Source organism: Garra rufa, chromosome 7 (genome assembly GCF_049309525.1).
Source record: "Garra rufa chromosome 7, GarRuf1.0, whole genome shotgun sequence".
In the NCBI taxonomy this organism is placed as follows: Eukaryota; Metazoa; Chordata; class Actinopteri; order Cypriniformes; family Cyprinidae; genus Garra; species Garra rufa.
Genome location: NC_133367.1, coordinates 30,099,068 through 30,112,464, shown reverse-complemented (window position 1 = coordinate 30,112,464; position 13,397 = coordinate 30,099,068). Strand labels below are relative to the sequence as shown.

General features: G+C 36.9%; 1 protein-coding gene across 1 annotated transcript in view; it reads left to right on the top strand.

Moving 5' to 3' along the window:
* ell (elongation factor RNA polymerase II) overlaps positions 1–5,123 on the top strand; it is a 60,625-nt gene extending 55,502 nt beyond the window's left edge. The window contains exons 12-13 of the mRNA XM_073843662.1: positions 403–447; positions 2,876–5,123. Coding sequence (XP_073699763.1) covers positions 403–447; positions 2,876–2,992 — 162 coding nt within the window. The 3' untranslated portion in view covers positions 2,993–5,123. The remainder of the gene's footprint in view (positions 1–402; positions 448–2,875) is intronic.
* The last annotated feature ends 8,274 nt before the right edge of the window (positions 5,124–13,397 follow it).

The following is a 13,397-nucleotide window of genomic DNA, read 5'->3' as shown; positions in this document are numbered from 1 at the left end:
AGTCCTGGTAGTCACGTCTTCCTCCAGAAAATGAGTAATTAAAGAGTGTAGTTGACTCATCTGCAGTCCTAGTGTTTTCTCATCTTGATAAATTGGAAAATGTTACTATGCGAGAGGTAAGAGAAGAAAACCTAGTGTTTGAGCGCAATGAGATAAACGACACAATCAACCGACTGATTAGAGGCAATAATGTTAAATAACCGGAGCAGAATGTCGTAAAGATCATTTATTTCTCCTAGACACAGTCATAATCGTTTATTGGGCTCAATAATAAGGATTGCCCACTGGCGTAGGGCCAGTTGGAGAGTTTCAGGTCAGCTGACAGAACGGCTGCTTATATTATTGCTGTAAAACTGTTGCCAGATCTCAACTTCATTGTAAAAATCTGTTTGTTCTTTTCAGACAATCCACAATCAGATACTTGAAGAGTATCGCAAAATCAAAAAGGTAAGCTGACAGTTTCTTCCACCTTATTTTTTTTCTATTTAAAGGGACAGTTCACCCAAAAATGAAAATGACCCCATGATTTACTCATTCTCAATCCTACGTGTATATAGCTGTGTTTCCATTACCCTTTAAATTGCACAAATTAAAATTGCGAATTAAAAATACGCCTAATGGATATGCGTCCATTGCGCAAAAATATATATCGCATGAGGTGTTTTTTCAGGCAATTTTGCAGTACTTTTTAATCTACTTTTATAAAATAGTGCCAAAGTTTTGCGCAAATCTGAAATGGAAACGCAGTTTATGACTTCTATGACAGTTGGCGGAAGCTAGAGATTATAGCCTCTAAAGTTTTAAACATGGATTTAGATTCAGTTCAGAAGGCATTTATTAACATCCTGGAGCCGTGCGTAGCACTTTTTATGATGGATGAGGTGGTTTTTCAGGCTTTTCAAAAGAGGAATATTTCACGAAAACGGCAATGGAAACATTTTTTTTTTTCGCATTTACAGGTCACATTATATTAAATATAGCCAAAATCCATTGCCATGACTTTTCACAAGAGGAAAAAAATATGTTTTAGTTGCATAACATCAGTTAATGGAAACGCCATCATTTCGCAATACTTTTTAATCGACTTTTATAAAATAGCGTCAAAGTTTTGCGCAAATCTGTAATGGAAATGCAGATACTTCTATGACAGTTGGCGGAAACTAGAGATTATAGCTTATAAAGTTTTAATTATGAATTTAGATTCAGTTCAGTAGGCATTTACTAACATCCTGCAGCTGTGCGTAGCACTTTTTATGATGGATGATGTGGATGGCAATGGATATGTGTTTTTTCCGCATTTACACATTCACATTTGATTTAATATAGCCAAAATCCCACAAAAATCAATTGCCATGCCCATGACTTATCGCAAGAGGGAAAAAATTAAGTTTCAGTCGCATAACATCGATTAATGGAAACGCGTAATTTCGCAATACTTTTTAATTGACTTTTATAAAATATAATAAAATAAAATAGTTTTGCGAAAATCTGTAATGGAATTGCAGATTATGACTTTCTTCTGTGAAAATTGGCGGAAGCTAGAGATTATAGTTTATAAAGTTTTAAATATGGATTTGGATTCAGTTCAGAAGGCGTTTATTAACATGCTGGAGCCGTGCGTAGCAATTTTTTTTATGATGGATGACGTGGTTTTTCAGGCAATTTGAAAGGAATATTTCGGAAACTTTTTTTTTTCCTGCATTTACACATTCACATTCGATTAAATATAGGCAAAATCCTACATAAATTTGTTGTCATGAATTATCGCAAGAGGAAAGAATTACGTTTCAGTCACATAACATCAGTTAATGGAAACGCGTAATTTCGCAATACTTTTTAATCGACTTTTTAAAAATATAATAAAATAAAATAGTTTTGCGCAAATCTGTAATGGAATTGCAGATTATGACTTTCTTCTATGAAAGTTGCCGGAAGCTAGAGATTATAGTTTATAAAGTTTTAAATATGGATTTAGATTCAGTCCAGAAGGCATTTTATTAACATCCTGGAGCCGTGCGTAGCACTTTTTATGATGGATGATGTGGTTTTTCAGGCAATTTGAAAAACCGCAATGAAAATGTTTCCTTTTTTTTCGCATTTACAGGTCACATTCGATTAAATATAACCAAAATCCCACAAAATCCGTTGCCATGACTTATCGCAAGAGGAAAAAATTATGTTTCCGTTGCATAACATTGGTAGCACTTTTTATGATGGATGAGGTGGTTTTTTCAGGCGTTTTGAAAGGAATATTTTGTGTAAACGTTTATTTTTTTTGTTTATTTATTTATTTATTTTTTTTATTCACATTTCCAGGTCACATTTGATTAAATATAGCCAAAATCCGTTGCCATGACTTATCATGTGGAAAAAAAAATACGTTTTAGTTGCATAACATCAGTTAATGGAAACGCCGTCATTTCGCAATACTTTTTAATCGGCATTTATAAAATGGCGCCAAAGTTTTGCGCAAATCTGTAATGGAATTGCAGATTATGACTTTCTTCTACGACAGTTGGCAGAAGCTAGAGATTATAGCTTATAAAGTTTTAAATATGGATTTAGATTCAGTTCAGAAGGCATTTATCAACCTCCTGGAGCTGTGCAGTGCACTTTTTATGATGCATGGATGGATGCACTTTATTGGACTTTGAAATCTCAAAAGCCATTCACTGCCATTATAAAGCTTGGAAGAGCCAGAACATTTTTAAATATACCTTTGATTGCATTTGCCTGAAAGAGGAAAGTCATATACACCTAGGATGGCTTGAGAGTGAGTAAACCATGAGCAAATTTACATTTTTGGGTGAGCTATCCCTTTAACATTCAAAATAATTTGCAACACTCATCGGATTCTCTTCTTTTTCCCTCCCAGACTAATCCAAACTATAGCCAAGAGAAGAACCGCTGTGAATACCTACACAACAAACTGGCACATATAAAAAAACTGATAGCAGAATATGATCAACAGCAACTTCAAAACTGGCACTAATAATGATATTTGTCTATTTTTTTTCTCATTCTTTGTCTCTTTTGAGAGAGAAAGAACTCTGGATTATTTTTTGTTTTTCTTGGCTTGCTCTAAAAACAAGTTGCTCTAATGTAAAATGCCACGAAACTGATTTCTTTTTTCCCCCATAGTGGGCCAAGTGCTCTAGCAAGGACAATGCAGACCCGTGAATTTCATTTTTTTTATGAGACTCGGGACATGGGCGTACTCAGCCATGCTTACCTGTGTAGCCTAATGCATTATGGGATTGGTTGCCAGCTCCCTTCTCTTCCTAAGGGTCTCGGAGTGTAAAAGGAAAAAACGATTCTTTAAAGATCTTTTCCGAGTAGGGATAACCAACACCCGTTCCCAGAATCTCAGTTTAAGGTTTAGAAAAAGTTATAAATGGATATTTTTTTTTCTCTATGTACTAAAATGGAAGGTCCTAATGATAAACTATTTTATTTTCTTTTATATTTATTTTCGTCTTCCACACGATTTCGATTTCACACTCCTCAGATTGAGTGCTGAACATCTCCATCTCGTCCCGTCCCTTTGGTCTTTCGTTCTTTAATCAGTCAGTATTTTATGCAAAAGCTGCCTTGGATTTCGAGATCCCTATTGCAGCACATCTTTTTTTCCCCCCCGTTTTCTTTTTGTTTTAGAGTGCTGTAGTGTCTTAAATAGCACTATTTGGCTCCTTGTTTTGTGCAATGCGCTAAACCATGTGCAATGGACATGAATCGGATGCCTATGGGAAGGAGATAACCGTCTGTTTAGAGGCTTTGACACTATCAGTATTAATATGGTAGAGCTCCATACGGATGAACTTGCCATTCCAGAAGTGAGGGAGCGCTTCGGTGTTGGCACATTTTTACAATATTTTATGCTTTTAACTCGAAATATGACTTAAACAACCCAAATCATGAATCAAAGTGAGGTTGTACAAAAACGCGGCGAATTTTGTAAAATTGTGCCTCGTTTGTCGCCCCTCAGGTATCTACAGTAATCCAGTATTGCCAGTTACGAGTGTGACGGTAACACATCACGTTTGCGGCCAAACTTTCTTGGTATTCTTCCAGAAAATAGTGATTGTATCCCTTTAACGCAGCCTTGAGGTGTTTCCGACGGGCTGGTTGGTGAAGACGACGCAAAAATGGTACCTTCGCTCACTGTCCGAACCCTTTAGCAATTCAATGCCTGCTTGAATACTGAGTATTTATGGGAGGGTTTGACCATTTCTGACAGTATTTTTTCGTTTTGAGATGACTGTTAAATTTCATTGAGGCATCTCATCGTGGAGGATGCATTACAGACCTCTGACGTGCTCCTCACGTTACCTGTGGACGCTCGGCCACAAGTTGCTCATCTGTCGGATCCTGTTGAAGCATCAGTTGTACTTCTGATATCTGAACTCTTTTGTGTTTAAATATTCAAATTCAGCACTTTGCTCAGCTTCTTGCTGTTACTCTTACCTGGGTTTAGTTGCAAGGAGACCTTGCCTTGCCCTTGCCTTGTCTGTCTGTGTATGCATGCTTTCTGACTGTTGAAGACACAAAAATGGATAAAGGCCAGTGTTTACAGTGGATTCACACTGCTGTTTAATATTCAAAAGTCATATTTATCAACCTGCCCTGAATTCACCTGGCCAGAATTGGTTCAGAGTTACAATTTTAGGAGCAAAAAATGGAGATCTCTTATGAATCTTTTTTTTTTTTTTTTTTTTTTTCAATATTTATTTTCTTTTCCAACAATGATCATGATCTGCTTTACGGTCTTTTGTGTTACCTGAAGAAACAGAAACAATCTGAAAATGATGCACAAATTCAACAACGAATACGAATGCCGTTTGTTTGGATTTGAAACTGCTACGATACTTTGAAAAATGATGAGACAACTGGGGGGGAAATGTGCCAAATGACCTGTTGTATAGGTTTGCATCGGATGAAATATGTTGCTGTTTTAGCAAAAAAAAAAAAAGCAAAAGACAAATAAAGGGAGTGGGAGGAGCTTTGGGACGAAGGCTTGATGTCAATGCTAAAACCCAAAGCGCGCTTTTTGAAACAGCAAGGGACTGGGACTGAAATTTATCTTGGTATTTCAATAAAATTCTTGGAAAACTTGCGTTTCATTCTGATGTTTTGTTTTGTGTGTCCTAATGATGTTTCGTTACCTCAATTGTTGTTTCAGCTGTTTAGCCATGCATTACCAGCACCAAATTTACACCGCAAAGTTGGCAGAGAAACATTCTGAAATGACATTTAGGCGCCTTTACACAGACTGTTCAATGCTGCTTAGAGGTGGCATAAATGTTTGGTTTGTGTAAAGATGCCCCTTTAAAGCCAGTTTTAAGCATGCCTAGAGTAGCCTTGTGCCAATTTAGACTGCAAAGGTGACACACACACAAGCTCTTCTTAAGTGGCATTTAGGTATCATTACATAGACTGTTTAATGCTGTTTAGAGGTGGCATGAATGCATTTATATGGCAATTGTATGGGATGAGGTGGGTCAGAGCAGGAATAATTTAGTCTGGCTTTTATGCTGCATTGCATCTTAACACAGAATTTTGTGCAGGCGCAGAGCAATTTGGTGCCAAACAACATTCAAAAGCAGCCCAGACGTTTCTGAAGTGGCATTTAGGTGTCTTTACACAGATCACCAATTTAGACTGCAAAAGTGCTTCTTAAGTGGCATTTAGGCGTCTTTACGGAGACAGTTTAATGATGCTAAGATCAGGCATAAATGCATTTACAATGCAATTGCACCTTTATACAGTAGTTTGATACTAGGGGATGAGGCAGGACAGAGCAGGCAAAATTTAGCCTGGCTTTTATGCTGCATTGCGTAGTTACACAGAATTTCCAGCGGGCACAGAGCGGCCTTACTTGTGTTAAACAACACTGCAAAGGTAGATTATGACCCACCTCAGCCTTTAACATCAAACTACTGTATAAAAGTGCAAACAGCCTGTGTAAAGATGTGCCACCTTTGCAGTGTAAATTGACACAAAGCTCCTCTATGTCTGTTTAAAACTGTGTAAAGACAAAATGCGGCATAAAAGCCAGGCCAAATTATGCTTGCTTTGACCCAGTTTAGCCCCTAGCATCACACTACTGTATAAAGGTGCAATTGCATTGTAAATGCATTCATGCCACCTCTGAGCAGCATTAAACAATCTGTGTAAAGACACCTGAATGCCATATCAGAGGAGTTTCTGTGCCATCTTTGCAGTATAAATTGACACACAGCTGCTCTATGCCTGCTTAAAACTGCGTAAAGACCAAATGCGGCATGAAAGCCAGGTTAAATTATGCTGGCTTAGCCCCTAGCATCACATTACTGTCTAAAGGTGCAATTGCATTGTAAATGCATTCATGCCACCTCTGAGCAGCATTAAACAGTCTGTATAAAGATACCTAAATGCCGCTTCTGTCCCACCTTTGCAGTGTTTGGCACAAGAAAGCCTTATTTGTGGCAAACATTAAAGGAGACACAGAAGTGCTTCTGAAGAGGCATTTAGGTGTCTTTACGCAGTTTAAAGCTGCTCAGAGGTGGCATGAATGCATTTACAATGCAATTGCATCTTTATACAGGGTCAAAGCAAACATAACTTAGGGGCCGTTCACATGTAGCGTCTTTTGCGCGCTCAAGTTCTTTATTTCAAATGTAGACGCGCGGCTTGTGCGCACATAATGGAAGCGATGCGACGCGCTCGTTTTTCCAGGCGCGTCCGCGCCGCATCGAGCACCGCAGGTCATGTGACATGAATCAACCAATCAGCTTCCTCACGTTTTTCGTTACATTGAAACCTCAGCAGAAACATGGAGGAGCAGCTCATCATTGTGGTCCAGGGATTTCCTGAACTTTATGATTTGTCAAGCCCCCATTATTTTGACGCTAATAGAAGAAACAATGCATGGAGACGCATAGGCTTGGAGCTAGAGCGCAGCTGATGGTTGCTTAGAAACGGCAGACGCTTCCGGAGCGCAAGCGCCCGAGCGCTTTGTTGATTAGGAAGAAAGCGGCGCGCCTAGCGTTTTCCACGCGTTTTTAGGCGCGACATGTGAACGGCCCCTTAGTCTGTTTTTTTTTTGCAGCATTTTGTAGTTCTACTTTGTGTAGCTGTATACTTTGATATTAGGGGCTGAAGTGGGATTGAGGAGGTGTAATTTAGTCAGGCTTCGATGCGGCATTGCATCTTTACACTTAATTTTAAACAGGCAGAGAGTAGCCTTAAGTTGACCATGTAAAGGTGCCTCAGTTCAATCAATTATCACATTTGATTTACGCTACGGAAGTGCTTCTGACAGACTGTTTACTGCTGCTTAGAGGTGGCATACATGCATTTACGTAGCGATTACAACTGTATACTTTGATACTAGGGGCTGAGGTGAGTTTGAGAAGGTGTAATTTAGTCTGGCTTTTATGTGGCATTATGTCTTGACTCTTCACTGAATTTTGAGCAGGCAAAGAGCAGCCCTAACTTGGCTGTCTATGACCGCTAGATGGCAGCACGGGTTTTGTTTTTAACCAAGCTGTCACAGTTCCCCTATTTACTAAGTGGGACCGTTTATCTGGGTAAATAGGACTCTATATCAGTTCCTAAATATCATAATGTGTACCCTACTTACCCCAGCGGCTTTCTGTGCCTTATTTGGTACTCGAAACCCTCGCGTTATATAAACACACTCGTAACCAATACTAAACTCTGAGTGGAAGACGCATTTGGATGTATACGGTAAGGGAAATGTCATGTGTGAAATCTTCAGCTGGCTTCACAGCACTTAGTTTGGCTTGACGCCGCTACGTTGGCCTCAATTTTAGGGGAGCTCGAGGAGAGTCAGCGAGTTCAGTTTGGCACCGCGCCAGCCTCTCGTTCCTGGCTCATTTGCGTCTATCCCTGTCCTCGTTCATCCCGTTACGACACACCGAGCCCCCTGACAGTTGGAAGACGCCCTCAAGATTTAAGGCTCTCCTTCCTGTTTGCTTAGGCCCGCAAATTGCACTCTTAATGTCCGCGTTTACGTTTCCCTCAAGGTTGTGGGAGTGTAGTTTTAATATAGCTCTGCGTTCATGGTTAGGATGGGTTTGCTATTCATATACGAGCTGTTTGTCGTCGGTAGGATGTAGAACAACAACTTTAATTGGAGAGTTATACTGGTGTCTACAAATGTTTGTTCTCAAGGAGTGTAGGATATCCTGGAATGCTTAATATGTCTGAATTAATGTTGATAAATGACCCACAATCTGAATCTGAAATATAAATTTAATAAAACAGGTCGCATTATATAGAAATCAAATCTACCGAACTCTACTAGAATGTTTTCAGTGCCAAGTAGTTTTGGGAAGTTTGATTCATTTTAGGAAATTGTTCATTTAGTTTGATTCTTCAACAAAAGCTAACAAAAGCGCGATAATATGTAAGTGACAAATTGTGGATAGTCTAACAGTAAATGTAGTAAGTTTTTTTTGTCATATTTATTTATAATAAAAAGAAGACAGAATAGAAATAGAATAGTGTTGGCTTTAGAGGGTCAAGTGTTTTATAATAAATACAAAGAAAACAAGTAGAACAATAAAAATAAAATGGAGAGTGCAAGTGCTAGAGGGTCAAGTTTTTTATTTTTAATAAATAAATAAAAGAAAATAAAAATAGAATAGAGAGTGCTAGTGTTAAAGAGCCAGGTTTTTATAAAAATAAATATCTAAAAAGAAAACAAGTAGACAAATAGAAATAAAACAGAGTGCAAGTGTTAGAGGGTCAAGTTTTTAATAAACAAAAAGAACAAGTTGATAAATAGAATAGAGAGTGCATGTGTTAAAGGGTCAAGGTTTTTTTAATAAAATAAAATCAATAAATAAAAATAGAATAGAGAGTGCAAGTGTTAGAGGGTCAAGTTTTTAATAAACAAAAAGAACAAGTTGATAAATAGAATAGAGAGTGCATGTGTTAAAGGGTCAAGGTTTTTTTTAATAAAATAAAATCAATAAATAAAAATAGAATAGAGAGTGCTAGTGTTAGAGGGTCAAGGTTTTTTTTAATAAAATAAAATCAATAAATAAAAATAGAATAGAGAGTGCTAGTTTTAGAGGGTCAAGTTTTTTATATTTAAATAAAATAAAAGAGAGAGAGTGCTAATGTAATATGTAAAAATAGAACAGAGAGTGCTAGTGTTAAAGGGTCAGGTTTTATACAAAATATATAAAAGAAAATAAGTAGATAAATAGAATAGAGTGCAGGTGTTAGAGGGTCAAGTTTTTTATTTTTAAATAAATAAAATAAAATAAAATCAATAAGTAAAAATAGAATAGAGAGTGCTAGTGTTAGAGGGTCAAGTTTTTTATTTTTAAATAAATAAAATAAAATAAAATCAATAAGTAAAAATAGAATAGAGAGTGCTAGTGTTAGAGGGTCAAGTTTTTTTTATTTTTAAATAAATTAATTAAATAAAATCAATAAATAAAAATAGAATAAAGAGTGCTAGTTTTAGAGGGTCAAGTTTTTTATATTTAAATAAAATAAAAGAGAGAGAGTGCTAATGTAATATGTAAAAATAGAACAGAGAGTGCTAGTGTTAAAGGGTCAGGTTTTATACAAAATAATATATAAAAAGAAAAAGTAGATAAATAGAAATAGAATAGAGAGTGCAAGTGAGGGTCAAGTTTTTTTTTTTATTAAATAGGTAAAAGATAAATAAAAATATAACAGAGTGCTAGTGTTAAAGGGTCAGGTTTTATAAAAAAATAATATATAAAAAGAAAAAGTAGATAAATAGAAATAGAATAGAGAGTGCAAGTGAGGGTCAAGTTTTTTTTTTTATTAAATAGGTAAAAGATAAATAAAAATATAACAGAGTGCTAGTGTTAAAGGGTCAGGTTTTTTTAAATAAATATATAAAACGAAAACATTAGAAATAGAATAGAGAGTGCAGGTGTTAGAGGGTAAGTTTTTTGTATTTTTAATAAATAAGTACATAGAAATAGAAGTGTTAGAGGGTCAAGTTTTTTATTTTAAATAAAACAAGTAGATAAATAGAAATAGAATAAAGAATGTTCAGAGGCTAGTTAGAGGCTCGGGTTTTTTATTTTAAAGTAAATAAAAAATAATACAATTAGAATAGAAATAGAGTATGTTGCTTTTAGACGGTCAGGTTTCTTCTCTTAATATTTTGAATAAGCTTTATTTATTTTTTCAGTTTAATTTTTAGTTTTTTCCTTATTTATTAATATGTATTTAATAGTTCTATTTTCTGCTAATATATATTTTTTTCTGTCAGAATACAAATGATAAAACTAATTTAGAGTGGCTGAGTTAAACCTAAACGCATAAATCCACATTAAAATACAGCTAAAATCATTCACTACGTCCAGTGTTTTATTATATTTAGTTTACTGAAATAAAATAGAAAAATTAGATGAAAAACATTACCTTGGTAAGCTTTGGCAACTAACCGAAACAAAATAAATTTTGTCAACTAAACACACAGAATCACTGTAAGGCATTAATAACTAAGACAAAATATTTTTTAATTTTATTGACATTATCCTGTCATGTTTCTTTAGACTTCAGCAAGCAGGAAGTTGACAGTAGTGGCAAAAAATGTAACCGTTAGTCTTGATCATGTCATCTAAACACTGGTTTAGGTCAGGTTTAGAATTAAACAGCTGGTTATTGTTATGATCAGTGTGTTCTTAACCTAAAACACATGCCACAACTGTACAGCTCACAGATGTACTTCAGGTTTGTTCCTGGTATCCGTTACATTAAGTTTTAGTGCTGTGTAAACACTTACTATATTTATCAGATGATTCCAGGCTCTATGTAATATATAAAAAATGGTTATATGAATGTTAACTGTCCTTTTTTGCCACCATCGTTTTGAATAATTTCTTAAATATTTCCCAAATAATGGGAATCCAAAAGGAAAGCTAATAGATTAGTTTTACTTCATCCTTTCACCCTTCCACCCTTCATTTTAACTTGAAAGTAACGGCCCTGATAGTAAACAAGGGTTCTTCACTTTCAGCACATGTGCTGGGGGAAAAAATGGTACGTCCCGCCCATTCAACGGTTATTGGCACCGGCATCGTGATTCAAACTGCCCGGTTAATTGTCAAACCGTGTCATCGTTACCCAGCCAATGTGAGAGAGTTGTCGAGGAGAAATCACCGCCGTGTGTGTGTGTGTGTGTGTGTGTGTGTGTGTGTGTGTGTGTGTGTGTGTGTGTCAGAATACAGACGCCTCGCCCCTCTCGTTTCATACATACCGATTTCCACTCTCCCTTTCGTTTCGGTTTTGATGGTACGACCTGCGCACAACACACACACGAACGAATCGCTTTATGTGAGTCGGATCTTTTCAGCGAATCAGTTGAACCGCTTCCCAAAACCGTTGTAGCCGACTCGTTAAAGGGATAGTCCTCCCAAAAACGAATATTCTGTCAAAATTTACTTCCTTTCGTCGCCTTTATCTACTATCTATCTATCTGTCTGTGTATTCATCTGTCTTCTCTCTCTGTCTGTCTGTCTGTCTGTCTGTCTGTCTGTCTGTCTGTCTGTCTGTCTGTCTGTCTGTCTGTCTGTGTATTCATCTGTCTGTCTGTCTATCTATCTATCTATCTATCTATCTATCTATCTATCTATCTATCTATCTATCTATCTATCTGTCTATCTGTCTGTCTGTCTACTATCGATTTGTCTGTTCGTCCGTCTATCTACTATCTATCTACTATCTGTCTATCTCTCTGTCTAACTATCTATCTATCTACTATCTGTATGTCTATCATCTGTCTGTCTATCTGTCTGTCTGTCTGTCTATCTATCATTTGTCTGTCTGTCTGTCTAACTATCTACTATCTATCTGTCGGTATGTCTATCGATCTATCTACTATCGATCTAACTATCTATCTATCTGTCTGTTCGTCCGTCTATCTACTATCTATCTCTCTATCTATCTATCTGTCTGTCTGTCTGTCTAACTGTCTGTCTGTCTATCTATCTATCTACTATTATCTATCTAATTATCTATCTACTATCTATCTATATATCTGTCTGTCTGTGTACCTGTCTATCTAAGTATATATCTACTATTTATCTAACTATCTACTATCTGTATGTCTATCTATCTATCTATCTATCTATCTATCTATCTATCTATCTATCTATCCTGGCGCGGATTAACGCACAGGCTTACATAGGCTGCAGCCTAGGGGCCTCACGTGTTCAGGGGGCCTCGGATTGGCCAGACAATTTTTTTTTTTTTTTTATACTGAAGTGCGAACCAGGCACGGCACGGCGCAGGCAGGGACACCAGTTTGGATGGGCCAGACCAATTGTGAACGTTAAATTAAAAACGTTATCTAATCACTGTTTAACCTAATAAAAATTACTGACTAATATACTGTTAAATTATCTGTGACTATACATAATATACATTTTAATAGCTTGCTCTTTAAATATTTTGTTGCATTGTAAAAAAGTTTCGGTGCATAGGACGGACTTCGCGATCGCTCTCCGTGGTTCTGACCAAAGAAGAGTGCTTTGGAATCTCCATTAGGTATCATAAGCATCATTCCTGGGCTGCGGGGGGCACCAAAAAATCTGGGTCGTGAAAAATCATCACGACAGGCTACTAGTATAAATAACAAATAAAATATGTCTAAAGCATGTTGATATACAAAAGCAATATAAAGGTAATATAGGCCTAGACCAAATTAACGGAGAAAAGGTGATCTCCTGTGCGGCCCCCTCTCCAGTCTCCCTTCCCCACCAGTGATGCGCGGGTTGATCCAAAATGAGCGGGAGGCTGCGGTCATAGATCACACATAGATCAGCCTAGGGGCCCCTGACAACCTTAATCCGCCCCTGTATCTATCTATCTATCTATCTATCTGTCTGTCTGTCTGTCTATCTATGTCTAACTGTCTGTCTGTCTGTCTGTCTGTCTGTCTGTCTATCTATCTATCTACTATTATCTATCTAATTATCTATCTACTATCTATCTATATATCTGTCTGTCTGTGTACCTGTCTATCTAAGTATATATCTACTATTTATCTAACTATCTACTATCTATCTGTCTGTATGTCTAACTATCTAACTATCTATCTATAGTTACGAATAGACGTCAGTGGTCGTGCGGTGACGTAAAAGACTCGTTAGAGCTCTTTGAACTGTTCAAAAGAACCGATTCGCAGAAATGAATCGGACTCCTCGTCACCAACACACATACACATTCGGGCGCATTTTTTTTTTCATCGTGAGCCGGTCAAGATGGCGGCGGTACTGCCGAGACGGAGCAGCCGCTCGGCTTAATCGATCATTCTCTCTAAATCACCGGGGCAGATCGGATTCAAATCGACAAAATCGTGCGGCAGGACTCTGTGAAATCACCCGCAGCCTGCGATA